This window comes from Balaenoptera ricei, chromosome 2 (genome assembly GCF_028023285.1).
Source record: "Balaenoptera ricei isolate mBalRic1 chromosome 2, mBalRic1.hap2, whole genome shotgun sequence".
Lineage (NCBI taxonomy): Eukaryota > Metazoa > Chordata > Mammalia > Artiodactyla > Balaenopteridae > Balaenoptera > Balaenoptera ricei.
This window is the reverse complement of record NC_082640.1, coordinates 31215971-31237669: the sequence shown is the minus strand read 5'-3', so window position 1 is coordinate 31237669 and position 21699 is coordinate 31215971. Positions and strand designations below refer to the sequence as shown.

Sequence of the window (21699 nt, the reverse complement as noted above, 5' to 3'; positions counted from 1 at the left end):
TCCTTTGCTGTGCTAAAAACTTTTCAGTTTAATTACGTCCCACTTTTTTATTTTTGTTTTTCTCATTACTTTAGGAGGTGGGTCAAAAAAGATCTTGGTACGATTTATGTCAAAGAGTGTTTTGACTATGTTTTCCTCTAAGAGTTTTATGGTGTCTGGCTTTACATTTAGGTCTTTAATCCATTTGGAGTTTATTTTTGTGTTTAGGGAGTGTTCTAATTTCATTCTTTTACATGTAGCTGTCCAGTTTTTCCAGCACCACTTACTGAAGAGGCTGTCTTTGCTTTACTGTATATCCTTGCCTCCTTTGTTATAGATTCAGTGACCATAGGTGTATGGGTTTCTCTCTGGGCTTTCTGTCCTGTTCCACTGATCTATATTTGTTTTTGTACGAGTACCATACTGTCTTGATTACTGTAGCTTTGTAGTATAGTCTGAAGTCAGTGACCCTGATACCTCCAGCTCCATCCCCCCCCTCCCCCACCCCACCAAGATTGCTTTGGCTTCTCAAGGTGTTTTGTGTTTCCATACAAATTGTAAACTTTTTTGTTCTAATTCTGTGAAAAATGCCATTGGTAATTTGATAGGGAGTACACTGAATCTGTAGATTGCTTTGGGTAGTATAGTCATTTTCACAACATTGATTGTTCCAGTCAAAGAACATGGTATATCTCTCCAGCTGTTTGTGTCATCTTTGATTTATTTCATCAGTATCTTATACTTTTCTGCATACAGGTCTTTTGCCTCCTTAGGTATGTTTATTCCTAGATATTTTATTCTTTGTGTTGCAGGGGTAAATGGGATAGTTTCCTTAATTTCTCTTTCTGATCTTTCATTGTTAGTGTATAGGAACGCAAGAGATTTCTGTTTGTTAATCTTGTATCCTGCGACTTCACTAAATTCATTGATTAGTTCTGGTAATTTTCTGGTGGCATCTGCACAAACTGCAGATTAAATCCCCACAATCGGCCCATGTTATGTTTTTCTAAAAACTATGAGGAGACAAAACCATATACAAGTTGGCCCTATGGAACATGAATAAACACATACATCCACATACACTTACAGGCACAGTGGGAAGACTCCGCCTGCCCCCCTCCTCCTGCTGTGTCTTCTGCCAGGATGCACTGGCAACAGGGGCTCACTCCAAATCCCCCACCCCCAATGCGGCAGCAGGCAACTGGGTGATGAGGATCAGTGTGCAGGATTTTAAACTAGGATCATGAAGTTAAACAATACTAAAAATAGTGGGCAAACAGACCAAACCAGCACTTTATTTTAAAAAGTTTTATTCTGCAGATTTAGAAATTTGAGATTTTTTTTTTAATAACTGCAAAAGAAATTCAGTCACACCTATTGATTGATTAACAGAATGTAGTGGTGTATTATCTAAACAGAAATTGTGTTGATGTGCCATAATAAATTGTCTATTAGTAAAAAAATACACTTTAGGGCACAGCATCATATCACAAATTACAGTAGGGATACTTTGCAAGAATTTATTCAAACTAGAGAATTCTGAGTAACTGTATCTTTTGAATGCAGCATTTAAAAATGTAACAACTCTGTGCATTCTTTTTCTTAAAAAACTGACCTTGTGTGTGTCATAGAAATGCTGCTTTATTGCTGCAGAGGTCAAAGTTCAAGGCTCAAGAGGTACAGGAGAGAATACAAAGGTAGCCTTAAGAAACTTGGTTTTGTTTATGTATAAAAAAGGTAAAGTTTATAAAAGTTAATTTACAAACCAAGAACAAAGTGGTATGCACGTCTTATGTACAAGCATCCTTAAAACATCAGAAGTTTTTAAATGCCATAGCCAAAAAAAAAAAAAGAGAGAGAGAAAACAACCACTGCCCCTTGCCAAACAAACAAAACAAAACAAAAAAACCACCCCAAATCACACCATTATTTTCTTCTGGGTGATTACACATTTCTGAAACCACCAAATCCACAATTTACTCAATCTTTTCATGATACAGTATCTAAATGTGCACAAAAGCCATAAAAACTTAGTAATACACAGAACGATCTAAGAATTAAAAACACAAGGGTAAGGCATTCCTGCTGGTTAGTATATCTATGGTGATATGGTTAACTTATAGATCCAAAGAGGCCACAGAACCAGTCTCACATGCTTTGGTGTCCTTCCCTAAGAAAAATGAGTTTTCATATACAGTAAGTAATTGTCTTCACTTGCCCTGCCCTGCCAAAAAAAAAAAAAAGCTATAAATTCCCCTTGCTGTACATTTCTGTTAAATCCACTACACTCGTTATATATTTGAGGTGCTTTTTAAAAACGTGTGATTACCTCATGCATAATAAAAATGTGTATGCCAGGCCAGGGCCATAATAAAGTCTGAAACAGTGTACTTTGGAAAGAACAGAACTCAAATGCACCCCACTTACTGGCTGGTATTTTAACGGAAATCAATATGTGAAGTTAAGCAGTGACCATATAAAAGTACAAAACTCATTACAAAGCATCACATCTTGGAGCCTGTAGCCAACACCAACCCCCAACATGCAGCAGGCAGCATGTTTCCCGAGCGCGGTTCAGGGGATGTTCACTCAGCCTCTCCAGTTCAAACAAAGCGTGTGACACTAACACACTGCAGTATCAATTCTAGGAAAAGTATAATACTTGATGGAGTGGTTCCATTTAGATTTAGTAAGTAAGTTTAACCCAGTTTCACATTATTTAATCAAGTTCCTATATTTTAAGAATTAAAAGTGGTCAATCAGGACAGAAACACAGTTTGCTCCAACAAGATAATTTGGATCTCCAGGAAGACACTTGTTTTGCCAGGTTTTAGGATCGCCTATGAGAGAAAAAAAAGTTCATGTCATTTCTGGTTGGTTAAACTGCTATCTGTAATGCTGTGCAATCATGGGACAAACGTAAACATATATATTTAGATACAGTTTTTCCTCTGTTTCTTCAGCATACTGCACTTGTACCAAAACTCTTAGTGCTATATACTTCATTGGAGACCCACTGGAATCTAATGATCCAAAAGCTGTTGCAGATTTCTCTTTTATTTTTTATGTTTTCAAGTTCGAGCCTTTTAAAAAATGAATGAAAGTTAGGGTGATCATGTGCCTGGGACAGTTCCAGTTTGCCCCTGAGTCCAAACACTTACTAAGAGTACCCTTCTTTGACTTTCAAAAGTTTGGACAATAATTATATGATCACCCCATTTGAGCTGAGTATGAGAACACATTTCTCACACTTGACAGACCAAATGAAACCCTGAACATTCTGCAGAATTCGGTTAAGGAGCCTCCTCCCCTTTACAAAAAAATATATAAATAAAATAAAATTCATTAAGACTGGGCCAGAGTTTCTTAGCCCTGATCCTGCTGTACAACAAAACCATTCATGATGCTTCCAAAAGTCACTGAACTGAGTAAGACTGAAGCAGGGCCTGGGCTTTGGAGTTTTTAACCAGCTTTTAACCAGGTGATTTGAGATTTGCAGCTACAGCTAAGGAGCCCTGGCAGTGGACTCAACTCAACGTAAAGAAGGCTGGGACAGCCGAACATCTCTTGTGTCCATGGTAAGCGACAGTCAAAGCTGCTGCCTGTAAAGCAACAGTTCTCCACCAGGAGCAGTTCTGCCCCCCAGGGGACAATGTCTGGAGGCAATTTTGCTTGTCACAACTGGCATCTAGCGGGTGGAGGCCAGGAAGGCTGCTAAACACCCCACAGGGCCAAGGCTGAGAAACCCTGCTGCAGACTGTAAGCTGTCCGTTACCTAAGTGACGTCTGAGTCATGGTGGGCTCAGCAGTTTAAAACAGAGGGGTTTAACTTCACAGATACATGTGCGCTTATGCAATACTGCAGATAAATTGTTTAGGCAGTGAGATAGAATTATGACAACTCTTGGGAAAAACTTTAGGTTCAAAATTCTTTCCAATATACTAATAAATACTTCTTGGAATTAAGTCAGTAGCTATGAAAATCTACCCTTGACTTTTTAAAACAGAACTTTATAGTAGCAAAAGCATTCCAGAATTACATTTCTCTTCTAGGTGTACATACTCAAATTTAACACAGGAAAAAAGTAAGTTGTTTCAATCTAACAAACAAAATAACTTATGTTCTGTGGCACAAAACAAATTATACGAAGCATACTGATTTTTTTCATATCTGGAAAAAAATCACTTATAAAAACAAGTAACGACAGACAGTGACTTTAAGGACCCTCAACCTATTTTGGGTTAGAGGACGATCACAGCCCTCTAAATCACACTAAAACCTGACTTTTGGAATATATGTTTCAAATGCAGTTTTATTAATGTTAATTCATTAGTTCAAACTAGGCTAATAAAATGTTTCTCAGTGGAGTCCCTGAAGAACTTTTCCCTGAAAATGGGGTACTTGTGAATGAATATATGTAATATTTTATGTTGGGTAATACTAAAATATGTTCTTTACACCGTAAAACTCTATTTCATACTGTACCAAACTAAAACTGTATAATGCTCATCTGATTTATCAAAAATTCAGAAGAACTTTAAATTCTTTTTTTCTATATAAGGTTCAATTAAAGTGTTCTATGCCATAAATATAGAAACTTCTGACTTTAGTCTAACTGACTTAGTCACCCAAGGAAGTGAGAAATGTGAAAACGCAATGGAAGCTTTGAAATTATGATCTCGACAGCAAAAAGCCATTTTAAAAGTGTATTATATAAGTTATTTTGAGTTTTACATGGAAAAACCATGGCCAAGTACGATCACAGTGTAAGGTCTTTTATCTTTCAAGTTTCTCTAGTGTGTGTGTATACACACACACACACACACACACACACACATCTACAAAGTATATATATACACTCTGTAGACTGAGAAATAGTAACCAAAAATAGAAATTATTACATAAAGGAATCAAATCATCTTAGTATGAAGATGAAAATGCATATATATATGCAGGACAATATCAAATCTCCCACCTCATCTTAAAAATTTTGACAGAACAAATAATTCTGTTGAACACCAAGAAACAGTCAACCTTTGGCCAAATCATCAATGTTTACAAGGCAGAAGCTTCTCTACCTTTCAGTTTTCATTTACAATATATGCACCACAAATAAACTCCAAAACACTGGTGATGCCTACAAGGCCACAGGAACAGAGGGAGGATCTGCGCACAGACAGCACGGGTAGCTCCGTCAGCCCAGGGGTCAATCAACGACAGTACCCAAAGCCCCCAAAGGACAGAGTGAAGACAGCATACCCGACGAGGAGTCGGATGATTTTAGAGCAAAAGACCAACCGTCAGGAGTCATGGACGCACAGTGTGGTAAGCGCAGCTCCACGGGCTTCAGGAACTTGAGGCCATGGGGCCCGCACATCACTAAGGGGCTCAGCAGGGTCTCACCTGGGGGGGTGGGGGGAGAGAGGTTAGACGGCTGGCTTCCTTCTAGACCCACAGTTCTCCTCACCCTCCTTCTAACCATATGCTTTAAAGCCAAAGAGGGTTAGTTCTCTATAGTAGCACTGACCAAGAAAAATGTAACAGGAGCCACATATGTAACTTAATATTTTCCAGTAGCCACATTAAAAAGGAACAGTTAAAGTCAATTTTAATATTTTATATAACCCAATATATCCAAAACATTACTTCAACATGTGAGCAATATACTGAATCTTTGAAACTGATGTGTATTTTACACTTCTAGCCAGTTTCAATTAAAATAGCCACAATTCAAGTGCTAAATAGCCACAACGTTGCTGGTGGCTACTTCATTCAATCACAGCATTCTTATGGTATAAGACATACTCAAACATTTTACAAATTACTTATATCTTGTGTTTTTAATGTTGTAATTTGCTACAGACTTGGTTTAAGAGATTCATGCAGGAGGGCCAACATGTTAGTATTCTGGCAAAATGTACAAAAATGAGCTAAAATAATGAATTTAAGGAAGCAAAAAGCACTGCTAAAATATTCTAAAAGAAGCTGCAATGTGGTTCATCATCATATCATCCTGACAGATCTGGAAGACTGTGAAAAATAAGAGCATTCCTAGATTCCTGAGGCAGCTCAGAAACACACACCACACCAGCCGATGGGGATGCCTCCTCCTCCGCGGCGTGTTCACTTGTGCAAGGTCTGTGGGGTGAGGAACCCGCGAGCCTTACATTCCACCAGCAGGTGGCGGCACAGAGCAAGGCCTTTGGAGTGGGTGTTACCTAACCCATCTCTAGAGCTGCAAGGCAGGAACGACTCAAAGACAAATCTGGTAAGGTCGGCTAAGACTGGCTGGCAGGTACAGGAGTGCCCACTGACCCATGCCCTACTGTCACCGTCACAGTGAAGGTAGCACAGGCTCCCCTCTCCACAGTGCTCATTCGAGAGGCCCTCCCTAGTAGAAGGAACTTGAGGGCAGCCAGGGTGTGGGAAGAAAAGAGGTCTAGGGTATCCTGTCTACTGAGCACGATAAGCTTTGAAGAGCACACAGGGCAACTCGAGTTATTGAAACTAAGCAGGCAATCACACACTCACCTTTCTCCTTATCCAAAGGCGGGAGGATGCTGTTGTCTCGGCAGACCTTGAAATAGATTTCCTGCTCGACTCCCTCAGGAATGGCTCCTTGTGGGATAATTATACTAACGCCGGTCTCTATGGAGCTCAGCACCCCGCCGTTGCTGTTAAATACGCCGCGGGCGGTGGCCACCACAGTGTGACCGTCCTCATCTTCATCCTCTTCTACAGCTGAGGGACTGAGAGTTCAGAAATGGCTAATGAGTACATTCCTAGTGACATACAGGAGCTTTCACTGCTAGTCTAGTCGGTGGTTTCATTCTATTTTTATCTCTCCATATAATCAAGCAGTTACTTACTTTAATAAGTTTTCAGTGACAGACTTTACTCACAGGGATAACTAACTAAGCATATTCTTCCTTGAGAAGTCAATGTCATTTTTAACGGTAACTAGTCAAGTTACCTTCATTACTGATTTTTGCAATCAGAACATGCAAAGCCTGATACATTGCTCACCCAATATTTTACATCCATGAAATTGGTGTTTTAAAATTGATGGCACATCATGGTTTAATTGGTAGCATGTTTTTTCCTTCTTAGTGATACGTAAGACAGTGGTGCATCTCACAACTGATGGCATCTTAGACCTGATAAAATACACTAATTAGGCTCGCTCTCTCCTGAGGATTTCTGGTGTGCATACTATGGCCTTCCCTCCCCACTCCCTAAGCACAGACGCCCAATTCCGTGAGGTAATAAAGACTCTGGTGTGGGCAATCGCTCATGGAGAGGAGACGGTCCATTCACATGGTTACACAAAGACACCCGAGGCAGAGGGGATGTGGTACCGATTCTCCTTCAAAAGTGGAGGTTCTCAGGACTTGTTGAAGTAAAGTTTTGAGCCAGGACTAAAGGTGAGCAGGAAGATGGGCCAACGAAATGAAACTAAGTGCAGGGAGCTGCTGCTTCACTCCTCCGTGGCCAGAGTGGTGGGGATGGGCTCCTCCCGGGGGCAGTGGCGCCATGGGCACCCTGGGAGGGGAGCCTGCTCCTCCACACCCCCCTGGCTGTCCTTCCGCTCGGGAGGCAGACCCGCGAGTGCTTTCTGCGTGGCCAGCACGGGTCTGGTCGGTCACTGTGCAGATGAGGGAAGGGGAGTAGGGAGCGCGGCTCCAGGCAGGCTGGCTTCATCTCATTTGCTCAGCCATCTGACCAAAACTATTAAGAAAGCTCTTTTTTAAACAACCATTTTGAGGTTATTACATCTTTACTTCTTTTCAAACTCACTGTTGAATAAACAGTGGATGAGGAATACAGATACTCTATTATTTTTGAGATATTCTCCAAACGTGCCTCCCCAGCTGGAGGTCAGAGGTCATGGGAAGCCAGGGCTGGTTAGGAGTCTGGCTCTGAGGTCAGAAGTCAGACCAGTGGTTGGGTCTAGGCTCCCTGAACACGGCTGTGTGACCCTGAGTGAAACGCAGTGCCTCTCAGCCTGGGTTCTTACACAATGAAGATAATGAGCACCAGCTTTAGTGCCTCTTGCAGAACCTTTAGTCATTCCAACATTTTGGACAACACCATTCAGCTTAAAGTTTGAGTTGAAATCATCAGTCAGGTTCCCTAAACTACACCCAACTCACGTGAGAGACATCACCAGGCCAAGAAAAAGGCAAAAATCTTACCTCACGGGCACAGCTTTAGGCCCTGTGCTGATACTGTTTACTTGATATTTAGGCTTATTATCTGTGTGGACAGAGAACGTCTCAACTCCGCTGTCAAACTCCGGAGGCTGTGTGGAACCGTGTGCTTTCACCAGAGTTTTCGGAGAAGTGGGGGCTTTGGAAGACAAGTCAGGTTTATGTGCAGTTTCACTCGTCAGGAGATTGTGACTGAATTTAGGACTTTCAAACTTGCGTTCAAATGGCCGCGCAGAACTTGTATATGGTTTTGGTGTGAATCGATTGTATGCTGGAGTGATCGTTTTCTGAGTCTGTTCGGCCCCGTTAGCTGGGGCTTTATCTGGGAAACTCTTCTGGGGATAGAAAGCAGACTGGGCAGCGTCTTCTCGGTTGGCTGGTCTGTAAGCTGCTGGCTTATTCTGAGATGGGGGTGGGTCTGGTTTGGACACTAAAGAGCTCTGAAAATCCAATGACATGGAATTACCTGAAAAACACATATAAGTATTACAAAAACTTCCTGAAAACAGAGTATAATCTGTAAAAATATTGAATTACTATGTTGTACATCAAAACTAATATTATAAGTCAACTATACTTCAATAAGAAAAACAATAAAGTACATTCGGTGGCTTGAACAAAAAAAATTACAAACCCATCTCTAACTGATTGTAATGGTTTGTGAGATGGAAAGGATGTTATAATGGGTCAAGAATAAAATCTATCCAGATGAGTAATTCATTCATGAAAGTATCAACAAGTGATATTCTGTGGGAGACCGTGGTGACCATGTTAAACTAAGTTTTTAGGAATAAATCTTGAAACAATTTTTCATCCATACAGAAAACAAAAACCAGAACGCCCTTCCTGACACAAATTCTAACAGTCATCTGATGTCCCTCTCACCTTAACCTGTCCTGGTGTCAGAGTCCATGACTGGGTCTGGGTCAGCAGTCTGAGGCCACTCTTGACCCCTGGTGGCCGTGTGTGATGCTGAGGGGCCAGGAGGTAGCAGGGACACCTGGGACAGCGTTCATGTACCTGCTGCCTGGAGTCAGGGTCATGTGGCTGGGAATCCTGGCCTCCAGAGACTGGCATCGGAGCAACCCCGCTCCAGTGTCCACAATAAATTAGAAACAGAATGACAAAACTGGCCATGTTAAAAAAAAAAAAAACCAGTACTACAAAACTCACCATAATTAAAGTTAAAAAAGAAAAGTCACAGATTGGCAGAAGCTATTTACAACATGTATAACTGATTTTTAAAAAAATTAGGATCCAAAACCTATGAAGAATACCTATACATCCATAAGAAAGAATCAACCAAGAGGAAAACAGGCAAAGACCTGAACAAGCAAAAACACAAGTGAGGACTAGACTAACCAGTAATCATACGGTAAGATACTCAACATCACTATTAATTAGGAACATGCAAAACAAAAACAAAAAACATCATTTCACATCCATTAAATTGGCAAAACTTACAAGTCTGGTAATGCCAAGCATTGGCAAAGATGTGGAATAACAGAAATTTCCATGTACAGATCTTCCTCGACTTCCCAGGGGAGGTTCAAAGTCAAAAATGTGCTTAATACACGGGACCTACCAGAACATCATAGCTCAGCCCAGTCTCCCTGAACGTGCTCAGAATACTCTCACTAGCCTACAGTTGGGCAAGATCATCTAACACAAAATATAATAATAAAGTGTTAAATATCTCATGTGATCTATTGAATACTGTCCTGTAAGTAAAAAACAGACTGGCTGTCTGGGTCCAGGACAGTTCAAAGTGTGTCAGTTATTCACCCCCGTGATGCAGCGTCTGACTGGGGGCTCTTCTCACAGCCGCTGCCCAGCTTCACGAGAGATTGTATTGCTTATTGCTAACCTGAGAAAAGATCGAAATTCGAAGTAGTTTCTAGTGAAATGTGTATCGCTTCTGCACCACGTAAAGTCAAACCGTCATAAGTCAGGGACCCTCTGTACCGCTGGTGGCAGTGCAAAATAGCACCAACTGAATTCTATGAAATAATTAAGGAAAAAATCATATCAGTGCTATACAAACTCTTCCAGAAATGAGAGAAAGAGGGAACACGTCCCATCTCTCTGTCTTTCATGAAACTAGCACAACTTTGATACCAAAACCAGACAAGGACATTATAAGGAAATTATAAACCAAAACTCCTTGTGAACGTAGTAAGATAACTTATTACAGAAACAGAATGAAGGAGACAAATCTTAGGATCATCTTAGTGCGTTTGGCCCGCTGTATCTGCAGATGCAGAGCCCATGGACACAGAGGGTCGACTGTACTACACCAGTTACACAGGGGACTTGTGTATCCGCAGATTTCAGCGTGCATGGTGGGATGGGAGTGAAGGGGGGTGGTCCTGGAACCAGTCCCCTGCGGATACTGAGGGACAATGTACATAAAAGAAAAAAACAGTTGACAAAATGCTTTCAGTAAACTAGGACTAGAAGGGAACATTCTAAACATAATAAAAGGCACCTACAAAAACCCCTACAGCTAATGTTGTAACGGTGAAACATTCAATCCTCTCTCCTCACAGTGGGGAACTAGCAAAAGATGTCTGCCACCATCACTTCAACTCAACATTTTACTAGACGTCTCAGCCAGTGCAAAAAAGGCATAAGGTTTGGAGAGTAAAAATTTAAACTTTATCTGCAGACATGATAGTGTGTAAAGAAAATCCTAACATAAAGTAATATCAAATTATACCCCTGGGATTGGACTCCTACATAAATACAGAGGAGCACTGTTTCCAGTAGCAAAACATCACCAGGAGATTGGTGAACTGTGGTGTATCCTTTGAAAGCACCAAATGAGAAGAGAGATGTTGGGAGGGTGGAGGCAACAGTCCCTTCCAGGACGTCTAATGGCTGTGGAGCTGGGAAGGTGGCATGAGGCAGTGGCACTTGCTGGAAGGCAAAGGGAAGGATTATGGGGAAGGGGAGAGGAAGATGAAGGAAGCAGGACAGGGGGGAGAGGAGCCAGGCCAGTGGCCCGGGAAGAGAGACAGTTACTGCTCAGAGGTGTGAAGGAGAAGACGTGCACACGCAGGGATGCCACCCTGAGGTGAGCGCTCTGGAGCTGATGAGATCTATCTCGATGAGCCTTCGCCACAGGACACAAATGCAAAGACGAGGTGCTCAGGGACATGTATTATGTGAAACTCTACGGCCGCCCTATATCCACGTGCGAAGACGGACATCACCATAATTTTTACAAACCACCATTCAAATATTTAGTTTTGGGTGTACTGGTAAACAAAAACTACTTCGAGAAATTAAGCTATGTTAAGGAGGCAGATTAAAATCTATTTAGCTAAAAGGCTTGTCCGATATAACTGTCGATATCATAAAAAAGAAGAGATACTTATAACAAAACCCTTATTTTTCGCCGTTCTCAGCCCAGAGGTTTCGAGCACGTACTTTTCATCTTGTAAGTGTGAGTCTATTACAGTGGTCCTGCCAACTCCTGAGCCGCCTACCTTCGCCGAGTGTCCCCTTGGTGTGTGAGTGGAGGCTGAGGGCGGTGCTGGGGCCGGGCTGGGCGGCCTGGCTGTACTGGGCAGGCAGCGGCGGAGGGGGTGGTGTGGCCTGCAGTGGGTCATAGCGCTTCTCCCCAAACGGCCTGTCCACAGCTTCAACCTCAGCAGACTTCCCCCTGTGGAAAAATGAGGAAATGCCAACACCTGCAGGTGGGTCCACATTTACAAAGCAAGTTCCCATTCTTCTAAGTATCCCTGAGGTTTTTTTTTTTTAATTGAGAATTTCACAATTTACCCTTATGAGTATGGGTACTCTACCAAAATACACAAACAAGTTCAGCCAGTCATCAGCACAAGAGATGTAAAGACAGCACAGGTATTTTAAGAATATTAGTAAAACATCCAAAAGATGGCAACCAAAAGGCAGATGAAATTCGGGGTATACTTGTAATATTCAACACTGTGGTCTACAAAAAATAGTAACGGTTGGTAGGTTTAATGAAGTCTTCCAAATATTCTGAAAAATATTTATTGGCCCAAATCCTCATTAGATTCCCTTCTGGTGTAGTGCCTAAGAAGGTATGAAGCGCCAGCTTCTGGCGCAGACTAGGCACCACAGAAGGTGACATCACGGGCCAGGGGCTGGCAAGCCCTTAGTCAAGGGCTGATAGGAAATGCTATCAGCTTCTTGGCCATACGGCCTCTGTCACGGCTATTCAAACTCTGCCCCAAAGCAGCCAAAAACAGCTTGTAAATGAAAGGGTACTGCTGTGTTCCAGTAACACTGGATATTTTTTTTACTTCAAAATTTGCCCTGGATTTACCAGATCCATTTTTTGTTTCGCCATTGCTAGAGTAGCAAATACTGCTTGATTTTTAAGGCTCATTTAAATCAAATTGTGAATGTATGCTTATTTTTTCCGATTGCCAACTGTTAACATAGAACACATAAAATTCACACGAAAGAAATCTTTAAAGCAGGACCCATAATTGCAACACTGCCCTCTGAGCTCTGCAGAGCCAAAGCTGCACCGGCTTTACGTGCACATGCAGTCACACGGACACTTGGAATGTACTTTCACAGAAGATTACTGTCGCAGAGTCTAGTCATGATCGGCTTTAAAGCTGCGCCGTTATCTCATTTTGGGTGCTTGGACTAAGCACTGAAGACGACGTTAACACCTGCAAGTGCACGTAACGCCAGTGCCACAGCGAGGGACCCTCACGTCACAGCCTCACACCAATGCCCCGTCTTACCACATGACGCTCCTTTCCAAGTAGTCAGAGCTAGTATAAGAGCCAAGAAATCTAGGTGATGGCAAAGCAAGCGCAATAGAAAAATGAAAGAAAACGATCAATCTAAGTTTGCAGCAAACAGAACTCAAATGTCATTTTAAAGCATCAACCAAAGAACACACATCCACCATTTCAGCATACTTCGGTCTATAAAAGAAACTATCACTGGCTCTCATTTAGCTCGGGACACCAGCAGCCGGTGGAGACGTGGAACGCAGCTAGGCCCCACCCACCCACCCTCCACACATGGGGCTCTGGTGGGCAGCAGTATGGCTAAGCTTCACTCCTTGGCCCGCTACCCACTCCTGGTGCTGAACAAAGAAATGAAATAAAGCAGCGGGTTCTAAAGAAGTGGGGGTGAGTGCTCTGTTGAAAGAAAGGGGGCTAGGCACAGAAATCCAGAGTGAAAACACAGAAGTGAGGCAGCACCACAGCTAGCACGGTATGGATACATGATCAACACGTGCTCCTTCCGAGCCTGCCGCTAAGCCCCGAGGTGGGCAGAGCTGCCACGCTGACTCCCTTGGTCTCTACCTCTCTCATCTAATAATGCCACATGCACACAAAACCACCTAACGCCAATCTTATGCTTAATTCTTGTAAGCTGAAAACCACCAACATTTATCTTGAGACCTGGAAGTCTCACGGTAGGCTGCGTCTTCAGAGGTAGATATTCCAGTGACAGAAATCCCATTAGATGTCCTGAAGGAGACAACTCACTCTCTGAGCTGCAGCACGTGCACAGACCCAGACGGAGCCTGCTCTTCTGGCCCTGGCTTGGAATCCTGGCAACTCCTAACTTGCTTTGGAGGTGACGTCAGGGCTGCTGTCTCCTCACCTCTCCCAGCAACAATGTGGCTCAACAGATTGTAAGGCTGGGTGACAGCTGCCTGCTTCTGGGGCACTTATCCTGTGCTATCAAAGACTTCTCCCTGCTCTAATTCCCACCATTTTTAAGGTGCGCTTTTAAGTGGAACAAAAGCACGTATTATCTGGAAGACAGTAACTTTGTTATTTCTATATCTTACTTTAGGGAATAAGGCCTGTAGGCAATCTACTGGTGACAAACAGTAAATAGTTTTGAAATGTAAGACAAAGAGGGTCCCATATTTTAAACTATTTTCCAATTATTAAAGTTGTATTAATTGGGCAAAAGAGTAAAACAGCATTCGAAAGGGAAGGCACAGAAACAACTTCCTGCTGAGTCATCTTCTAGGACACTCGAGTCTCCTTTCCAACTCTCTAACCATTAAAAACCTATATGGGAGGGCTTCCCTGGTGGTGCAGTGGTTAAGAATCCGCCTGCCAATGCAGGGGACATGGGTTCGAGCCGTGGTCCGGGAAGATCCCACATGCCACAGAGCAGCTAAGCCTGTGCGCCACAATGACTGAGCCTGTGCTCTAGAGCCCGCGAGCCACAACCACTGAAGCCCACGCACCTGGAGCCCATGCTCTGCAACAAGACCGCAATGAGAAGCCCGCGCACCGCAACAAAGAGTAGCCCCCACTCGCCGCAACTAGAGAAAGCCCACGTGCAGCAAAGAAGACCCAACGCAGCCAAAAATAAATAAATTTTTTTAAAAAACCTTAGTATATGGGAAAATGCAGCATTAATTTCATATACAAAGGAAGGAAAGGCATCCTAGTATCCATCTCAAGTTAGACTTTCTCACCCCATAACACTACCAACAGTAAACAGTAAAATCAAACCGAGTCCGCAGTGAATCTACAGAGACAGACGTGATCTCTTTCTCATGAGACCTCTGCCCAGCAAACACTGGTTCCTCCCAGCGCTGTGGACATGAGGAGGAGCGCGCCGGGGCCTGTGCTGAGCCCTTGGTCACTCCGCATGGAATGACTGAGCCACTCCACCGCCAAGTGCTCGGCAGTGTTCTAGACCATGTCTGAAAGCTATACGTCATAGATATATTATAGAGTCTTCTCTCTAGAGAACAAGATTCACACAAAACCAAAAATGCCTTGTCATCTGATTCCCTAGCAAAACTTTTAACTTACTTTTTAGACCTAAATGTATCCTGTTAAGGCTGTATTCTATTTACCAGGTATGTAAAAGGATAAATAAAATCTCTCTTTAAACTGGACTCCCTTCTGAGAGGAATGAATATGTTTAAACTGCTTCCACCTCACGGAAGGTGAGCTCCTCAGGCTCCACGCCCGGCTCGTCCTGGTCTGGACTCTCTCCAGATGCACTAGGCACCTCTCTAGGCTTGTGTCAGGGGAGGCTCACAACACTCGTGCAAGAATGTCTGCTTCAAACAGAGCCCGCACTGCAGCACTCACAGTTTGCAGCTGTGTTTCTCATAAACTGCTTTCTTCCATAGACAAAGATTTAAATGGATAACAGTGGAAAAGGTTTTAAATCTTCACTTTAAATGACGTCTTAGAAGGCAAGTGGTAATTAAAAGTAGGTTTTTAGGGACTTCCCTGGTGGTGCAGTGGTTAAGAATCCGCCTGCAAATGCAGGGGAGATGGGTCCGAGCCCTGGTCCGGGACGATCCCACATGCCACGGAGCAACTAAGCCCGTGCACCCCAACTACTGAGTCTGTGCTCTAGACCCTGCAATCCACAACTACTGAGCCCGCGCTCTGCAACAAGAGAAGCCACCGCAGTGAGAAGCCGGCGCACCACAACGAAGAGTAGCCCCCGCTCGCCGCAACTAGAGAGAGCTCGCGCGCAGCAACGATGACCCAAAGCAGCCATAAATAAATAAATTCATTTATTTTTTAAAAAGTAGGCTTTTAATATTAGAGGTTTTAAAGTATATTCTAAAAGAATTTTCACTGATCAGCAAGTGACAAATGATATGTTCAGACAGTCCGAAGCATCTAATTCAGTAAAAATCTTCATGCTTTTAAACTTAGGCACGAAAGTGATTTGTGGTTGCTTTTTAGTGTCTCATCCTGGCTACGCAGAACTACAGTCCTAGTTATTCACTCAGACACGAGTGCAGGTGTCCCCAAGGGGTTAACTAGATGGCCCTTCTCAAGAGGACTTAACAGCTTCCCTGAGCTCCGAGACCAGTAGGCATTTCCCTTCCTGCCCTGCAGACTTAGGACTTGCTCAGCCGGCCCCACAACTGTGTAAACGAATCCCTTGTAATAAATCCACATCTGTTTCCATTCTTGTGGGCCTGTTCTGCTCAAGCATGAACCCACCTGTGCCTGTGTGGGTTTATACTCCACTCTCAGAACCAAATGCACCATCAGTCAGGGTTCAACCAGCGGCAGAACCGGAACAGGATACGAACTCAAGCAGGCACATGTGGGTTTGGAGTTTGTACCCCAACAAAACCCACAAGAAAGAAAAACAACAAAAAACCCAGTAGACAAGCAAACAGAAGGGAGCAGCACAGACAGGAAAAAGACAGCAGGAACTTGGGGCTCAGTCCTAGCTCTGACCCTGTCACGGCCCCTCGCTGGAGCTTGGGTTCCTCATGTTTACAGCTGGACCAGAAATCTCTAAAGTCCCCTCAAGCTCAAACAATAATATAAGACAAGTTTTTTCTTACCTTGGAAAAAAATTTTTTAAAACTCTTTAGTATCATCCCTCAATGTCACTCCCCAACATAACCCTACTTTTATATTTAAAAAACAAACACAGAAAAGAAGGACGAGAACCAGCATTAAGTGTGCTGCACAGAAGGGAGAGACTTAAAAATCAGGGTCTTAACCATTTACCCTCTCTTACCTCAAAACGCTTTGATTTCAAAATCCTTTGATTTTCACATATTCTCTAATGCAAAAAATTTACATATCTGACACTAGAGTTTAAGAACAAAAAACACACATCCCAGAGCTAGACAGCACACACTGCTGAAATGCTAAGAGCCTACAGAAGTCATGTATTACATAGTTAACTATTTTCCTTCAAAATATACTGAACTTAGGACTTCCCTGGCAGTCCAGTGGTTAGGACTCTGAACTTCCACTGCAGGGGCAAGGGTTTGATCCCTGGTCAGGGAACTAAGATCTCACATGCCATGCAGGCAAGGCCAAAAAACAAAACAAAACAAAACACACACACAAACACACACACTGAACTTCGTGTGATTAACTCCACTTTATGTTTCATCTTATTTTTAAAAGGTAAGTCTTCAACAAAATAACTCACTTGGAAGAGTAACTAGAAAACTGCAGCTGAGGCTTGGCGGGCTCTGAGAGGTGGCTGGCAGGGACATGTGCAGAAGGCTTGCTCTCAAAACTTCTTCGATCAAAGTAGGAGAGCTGTTTTCGATAGTATTCTTCATCTTCCTCAGGATCATAATGATTTGACCTAACAATGTCTTCAGGCGGCTTCATTTGAGGTTTTTGCGGTTCGGGGATCCTGATCATGAATGATAAACGGAACAACTTTTGAGAAGTTAATTTGACAAATAAAATGGAATACACAAGTTTCACCTTGACCTTCCACTGACTGCTGTGATTACTCAGGATCTGGCTGAGCAGTGCAGCAGTCAAGGTGGACATTCCCAGTCCCGTATCCTCATGCATTATACTCAGTGGCAACACTCTCCTGGCCCGTGAGTCTTCAACACAACCTACCTACTGAGCTTGATAGTGACCTGGTTAGAAGCAGCTCATCAGAAAAGAGAAAAGTAAGCCAGACAGTGGAGGGCTTCCTCAAGTACACGCACCATCGTCAGCAACAATAAAAACCGAGAGCTGAAGAACTTTACAGCAGGATCAATAAATGATCCTCATATAAGGAAAGAGCTTGACATGTCCAAAGTTCCAGAGGACACAGGAAGCACATGGGGAAGAAAGTAAATTATCAGCAAATTAAGGCACTGTTACAGAGGCCCTAGTTAGCAAATTTCAGAAACTCTGCATCAAAAATGGATAAACTTAAATACGTTTCACACCAAGAAGGGGGGGCTAAGCTTTCAGTTATTACATGTTTACTCTGTGTAGAAGAGCTTATTTGCTAGTGATCCCAGCTAAAGGAGACATCACAGTAGTTTACATTTTCATGAAGAGCACTAGACATTAAAATCAGAGGAAAATGTACATGTTAGACAGTAGTTCCTCTTTATTACAAGCACAAATATAAGCGAATGAAACATATTAGGCCAAAGAACTGTATTCAAATGCAGCCCGTCAACTTAACAGCAGCCAAATCGGGCCACAGCTAAGAGCACAGCTGGTGGGTTCCTCTCCCAGCAACTCCTGTCAGCCTCAGCCTCATCCCTCCTGGCGCTTTCTAAAGGATTAAGTTTAGTTATCTCATAGCTATCTGAGTCTGTTTCCTCACCCCTAAAAACTAACAGTTTGCACATCCAAAAGCCCTATTAAACTAAAAACCACAGTCTAAAAGTTAGGGCTTTAAAAACTGTACTTTAGCCATTTGCTAGAGAAATACGTTTTCGAAAGATTTGTTAACTGAAAGAATAACAAAAATGTGTTACAGAAGGTGTAAGAAATAAAGCTCTTTACTTTTCCTTCTAGGACCACTGTTTTAACTGCAAAAGCTGGAGGAGTTCACCTAAGGGCAAGGGAGACCTCTGCCTTCCCCGCCTCCTCTCTAGTAAGAGGGCCACACTCCCAGTCAGCTGTAGGCCACAAGCCCACAAAGCACCCACCTGTGCAGTGTTCTGTCGTGTTCAATGAGCTGATTCTGAGCAGGGGCTTTAGGACCCAGGACGGGAGCACCTGCAGGTTTAGACGTGACCTCTGGAGGCTGCAGAAAAATAAGACACACGAGCCTCAGGGAGAGATCATGAGAAAACAGGCTTCGTTTAAGGGGGAGGGAACATTATGAAGCGTTACGCACAACAGTCACTGAATGTGCTCTGCACGCGAGGCAGGAGACACAGTCACGTATTTACCTTGAAACCAGAGTTATGGTTTTCATCCTTCTTGTTCTCCACTGATGCAGACCTTTTGTTTTCAAACATTTTCACTCTGGTGAGCACTGACTGCGGCTTCATCGCTGGGTCTTCCTCTTCCTCGGCCACAGCTGGGGGTGGAGGCAGTGGTTTGGTACTTGCCGGCGGCACTTCCGGCTTGTGTTGAGGCGGGACAAGGGCAGCACCGTGGAGAGGCTCGTAGTGGCCCGGGCCTGCTTTGGAGGTGAAGCCTTGGGGCGGGACCTGCTCGTAACTCCGTGGGTACTGGTCAAAATACTGCTTAGGCTCGGACGCCTTGGGGCCTGTGGAGGAGTAGGGCTGCGCATCTGGCCTGTACCTCCCGTGCACGTCAAACCCAGGAGCGGGCTGCTCTTCGTGCCGCAGGGTGGAGGTCCTGAGTGGCGGGTCGTAGCGCGGTCGGCTTTCATAGGACAGAGGGGTTGGCTCCTCGAAACGTGGGAAATACCCTCGTTCTGAGGACTCCTCGGGATGCTGTCTGGAGTCCAGGTCTCGCGGGTGCTGATTATCAAAGGAAGGCCGGGGCTGGTACGGCTGTTTGTCATCATAATAGGACCACTGCTCCTCATACGCAGGGATGCGGTCGTCATAGCGCAGACGATGGTCATAGTTTCGAGGAAACTGGTCCGCGTAGTTTGAGGAGTCGTATCTGTAGGCAGGCTGCTCCAGGTCCCTGCTGGCTTGTCTCTCTGCGTATGGGGGCTGCGGCTCATAGCTCAGACTGGGCTCCTTGTCTAGCCTCTGCCCTGGGTGAGCAACAGCTGGCTGCTTCAAAACATGGTTCTGTCTCATCACTTCCTCAGGATAGGGATCCTGCCTATATACCTGTATAAAAAATTCACGCGTAAGGACACAGGCTTGTTTCAAATTCTAGTCTATTTTAAGAGACAAACTATGATTTAATATGTAAAAATGGCATGTTCTACCATTTATTACCAGGACAGAAACAGATTAGTGGAGAAAGCCAGTTTAAGTGAAAGCTCAAAATTTACAATGCAAGTAGGCGCTTTTACTTTTCAGCATGTATCAATACTAAATGAAAAGTGAGTTAAAGATATTTTAACTTTTTAATTATTAAGTTTAGTAGAAAATTAATGCACTGAACTGTTGATTCCACTTGATTTGGACACTGAAAATAAAATCAAAAAGAAAATTTATGGACACCATAATTTACAGAACATAAAGAAGTTTAAAATGGGTCTGAACTATAGATTAAGAAATTCTGACCACCTAGAGGGGTGCGATAGGGAGGGTGGGAGGGAGATGCAAGAGGGAGGGGATATGGGGATATATATATATATATATATATACATACATACATACATACATACATATAGCTGATTCACTTCGTTATACAGCAGAAACTAATACAACATTGTAAAGCAATTATACTCCAGTAAAGATGTTTAAAAAAATAAAAATAAAAAAGAAAGAAAGAAATTCTGGAAGATTCTGAAAGCCAAACATTAAAAAATAATAAAAATATTAAGTACCAATCCCAATTAAAAGGCCTATTTTAAAATAATCAGTATATCACTGGAAGCCATGCAAAATAAAGAACCGAAATGATCTGTACTGATTTGAAAACACTATGGTGCATAAGCCCACAGTAAAAAGCAAAAGGAACACTTAAAGGGCAAAGCAAACATGATCATGTGCTAGACTGATGGAGAGCAACAGATTAGCGCAACACTGCAGCACAGGTACCTTTGCTGGATCTACATGCGACGACAATGATGGCTCTTGACCTCTTAGCATTATGTGAGCTGCCTCAGTGCGTGGTGCTCTTAAAGAATCAGCTTGTGGTGAGTCAGAGGTGGAAGGAGCTGGGGTGGGCTCCTCCAGTCTGACATTAGTTAAGTTTACATTAGGATTAACAGCAGAGGTTGATGATGCTGGGTTTGTTTCAGGCGAAAGGTAAGGGCCTGGAGATGAGGCTTCTGCTTTCTGTGAAGTGTTTAAAATATTTTAAATATAGTGTTTCTCTTTACTGCTAACTTCCCACTTCCATTTATAGTGGTTGATAGACATACATTTTAAGTGTGCTGAATAACAAAACTATGACCTCATGTCCTGAATTTCTTAAATTTCAGTATACTGCTGTCTAAGATAAACACACAAAGTTTAGAATTAAGTCCTTGGTATTCTCAAGTTGAAATTAAAGATTAATTCTTAATCTGGAGAAAGGACAATATATTCTTTAATTCAATCACCACATCCTAGACTTTAACAATACACCTCTAACTGCAAAACGTTGAATGCTTGCTGCTTACCTGTTGAGAGGCTGTTTTAAGTCCAGGGGAGTCTATTCTATGAACTGGCTGTGGCTGCGCTTGTGGTGAGTAAGGAGAATATGTCTGGTGGTCATGATGCATTCCAGAGGAGTCCTCTCTGACAGGCTCAGAGGACCGTGTAATGGCAGACTCCGGGGGAGTCCCCACCTCATCATTAAGAGTCTCATCTAGTTCTTGATCAGTGTAGGCCCCGCCTTCTGTATCTGTGTCTTCATAGTCAGAAGTATGTCTACTGTCCGTGCTATACATTGAGTATTCACTACCTGGGGCTGACAGGTAGGACAGACGATCATCATGCAAATCAAGGTCATCACTTGTAGCACCATCCGCCTGGGTCAAATAGAAGTAAATTAAAAATTTATTCAGTAGTTCTTTAAGAGATGGCCTTTATTTTACAAGGGAGACTGAAAAGGATACTCTTCTTTGGAGAAATCACATCTATTTCTTGAAACTTCTGGTGAGGAAAGGTCAAGAAGATAGTACAAGCACACATGCAGACACACAGAGCATCCTTTGAGATCTGAAGGGCTTGGATGAGTGGAA

The 21699-nt window shown here is 43.1% G+C and overlaps 1 protein-coding gene across 6 annotated transcripts in view; it reads right to left on the bottom strand.

The window, feature by feature from the left end:
* Positions 1-1331: 1331 nt before the first annotated feature.
* TJP1 (tight junction protein 1) overlaps positions 1332-21699 on the bottom strand; it is a 114417-nt gene continuing 94049 nt past the window's right edge. Inside the window, exons 19-28 of one of the 6 annotated variants that reach the window (XM_059912279.1) lie at positions 21136-21486; positions 20570-20809; positions 18824-19687; positions 18578-18675; positions 17110-17322; positions 11682-11857; positions 8176-8656; positions 6512-6729; positions 5240-5383; positions 1332-2819 (exon numbers count right to left, since the gene is read on the bottom strand). In XM_059912279.1, the coding sequence (XP_059768262.1) occupies positions 2725-2819; positions 5240-5383; positions 6512-6729; positions 8176-8656; positions 11682-11857; positions 17110-17322; positions 18578-18675; positions 18824-19687; positions 20570-20809; positions 21136-21486 (2880 nt within the window). In that variant the 3' untranslated portion in view covers positions 1332-2724. Of the gene's footprint in view, positions 2820-5239; positions 5384-6511; positions 6730-8175; positions 8657-9563; positions 10191-11681; positions 11858-17109; positions 17323-18577; positions 18676-18823; positions 19688-20569; positions 20810-21135; positions 21487-21699 lie in introns of those variants that run through there. The other 5 variants (XM_059912280.1, XM_059912281.1, XM_059912282.1 and 2 more) reach the window with 5 other exon arrangements.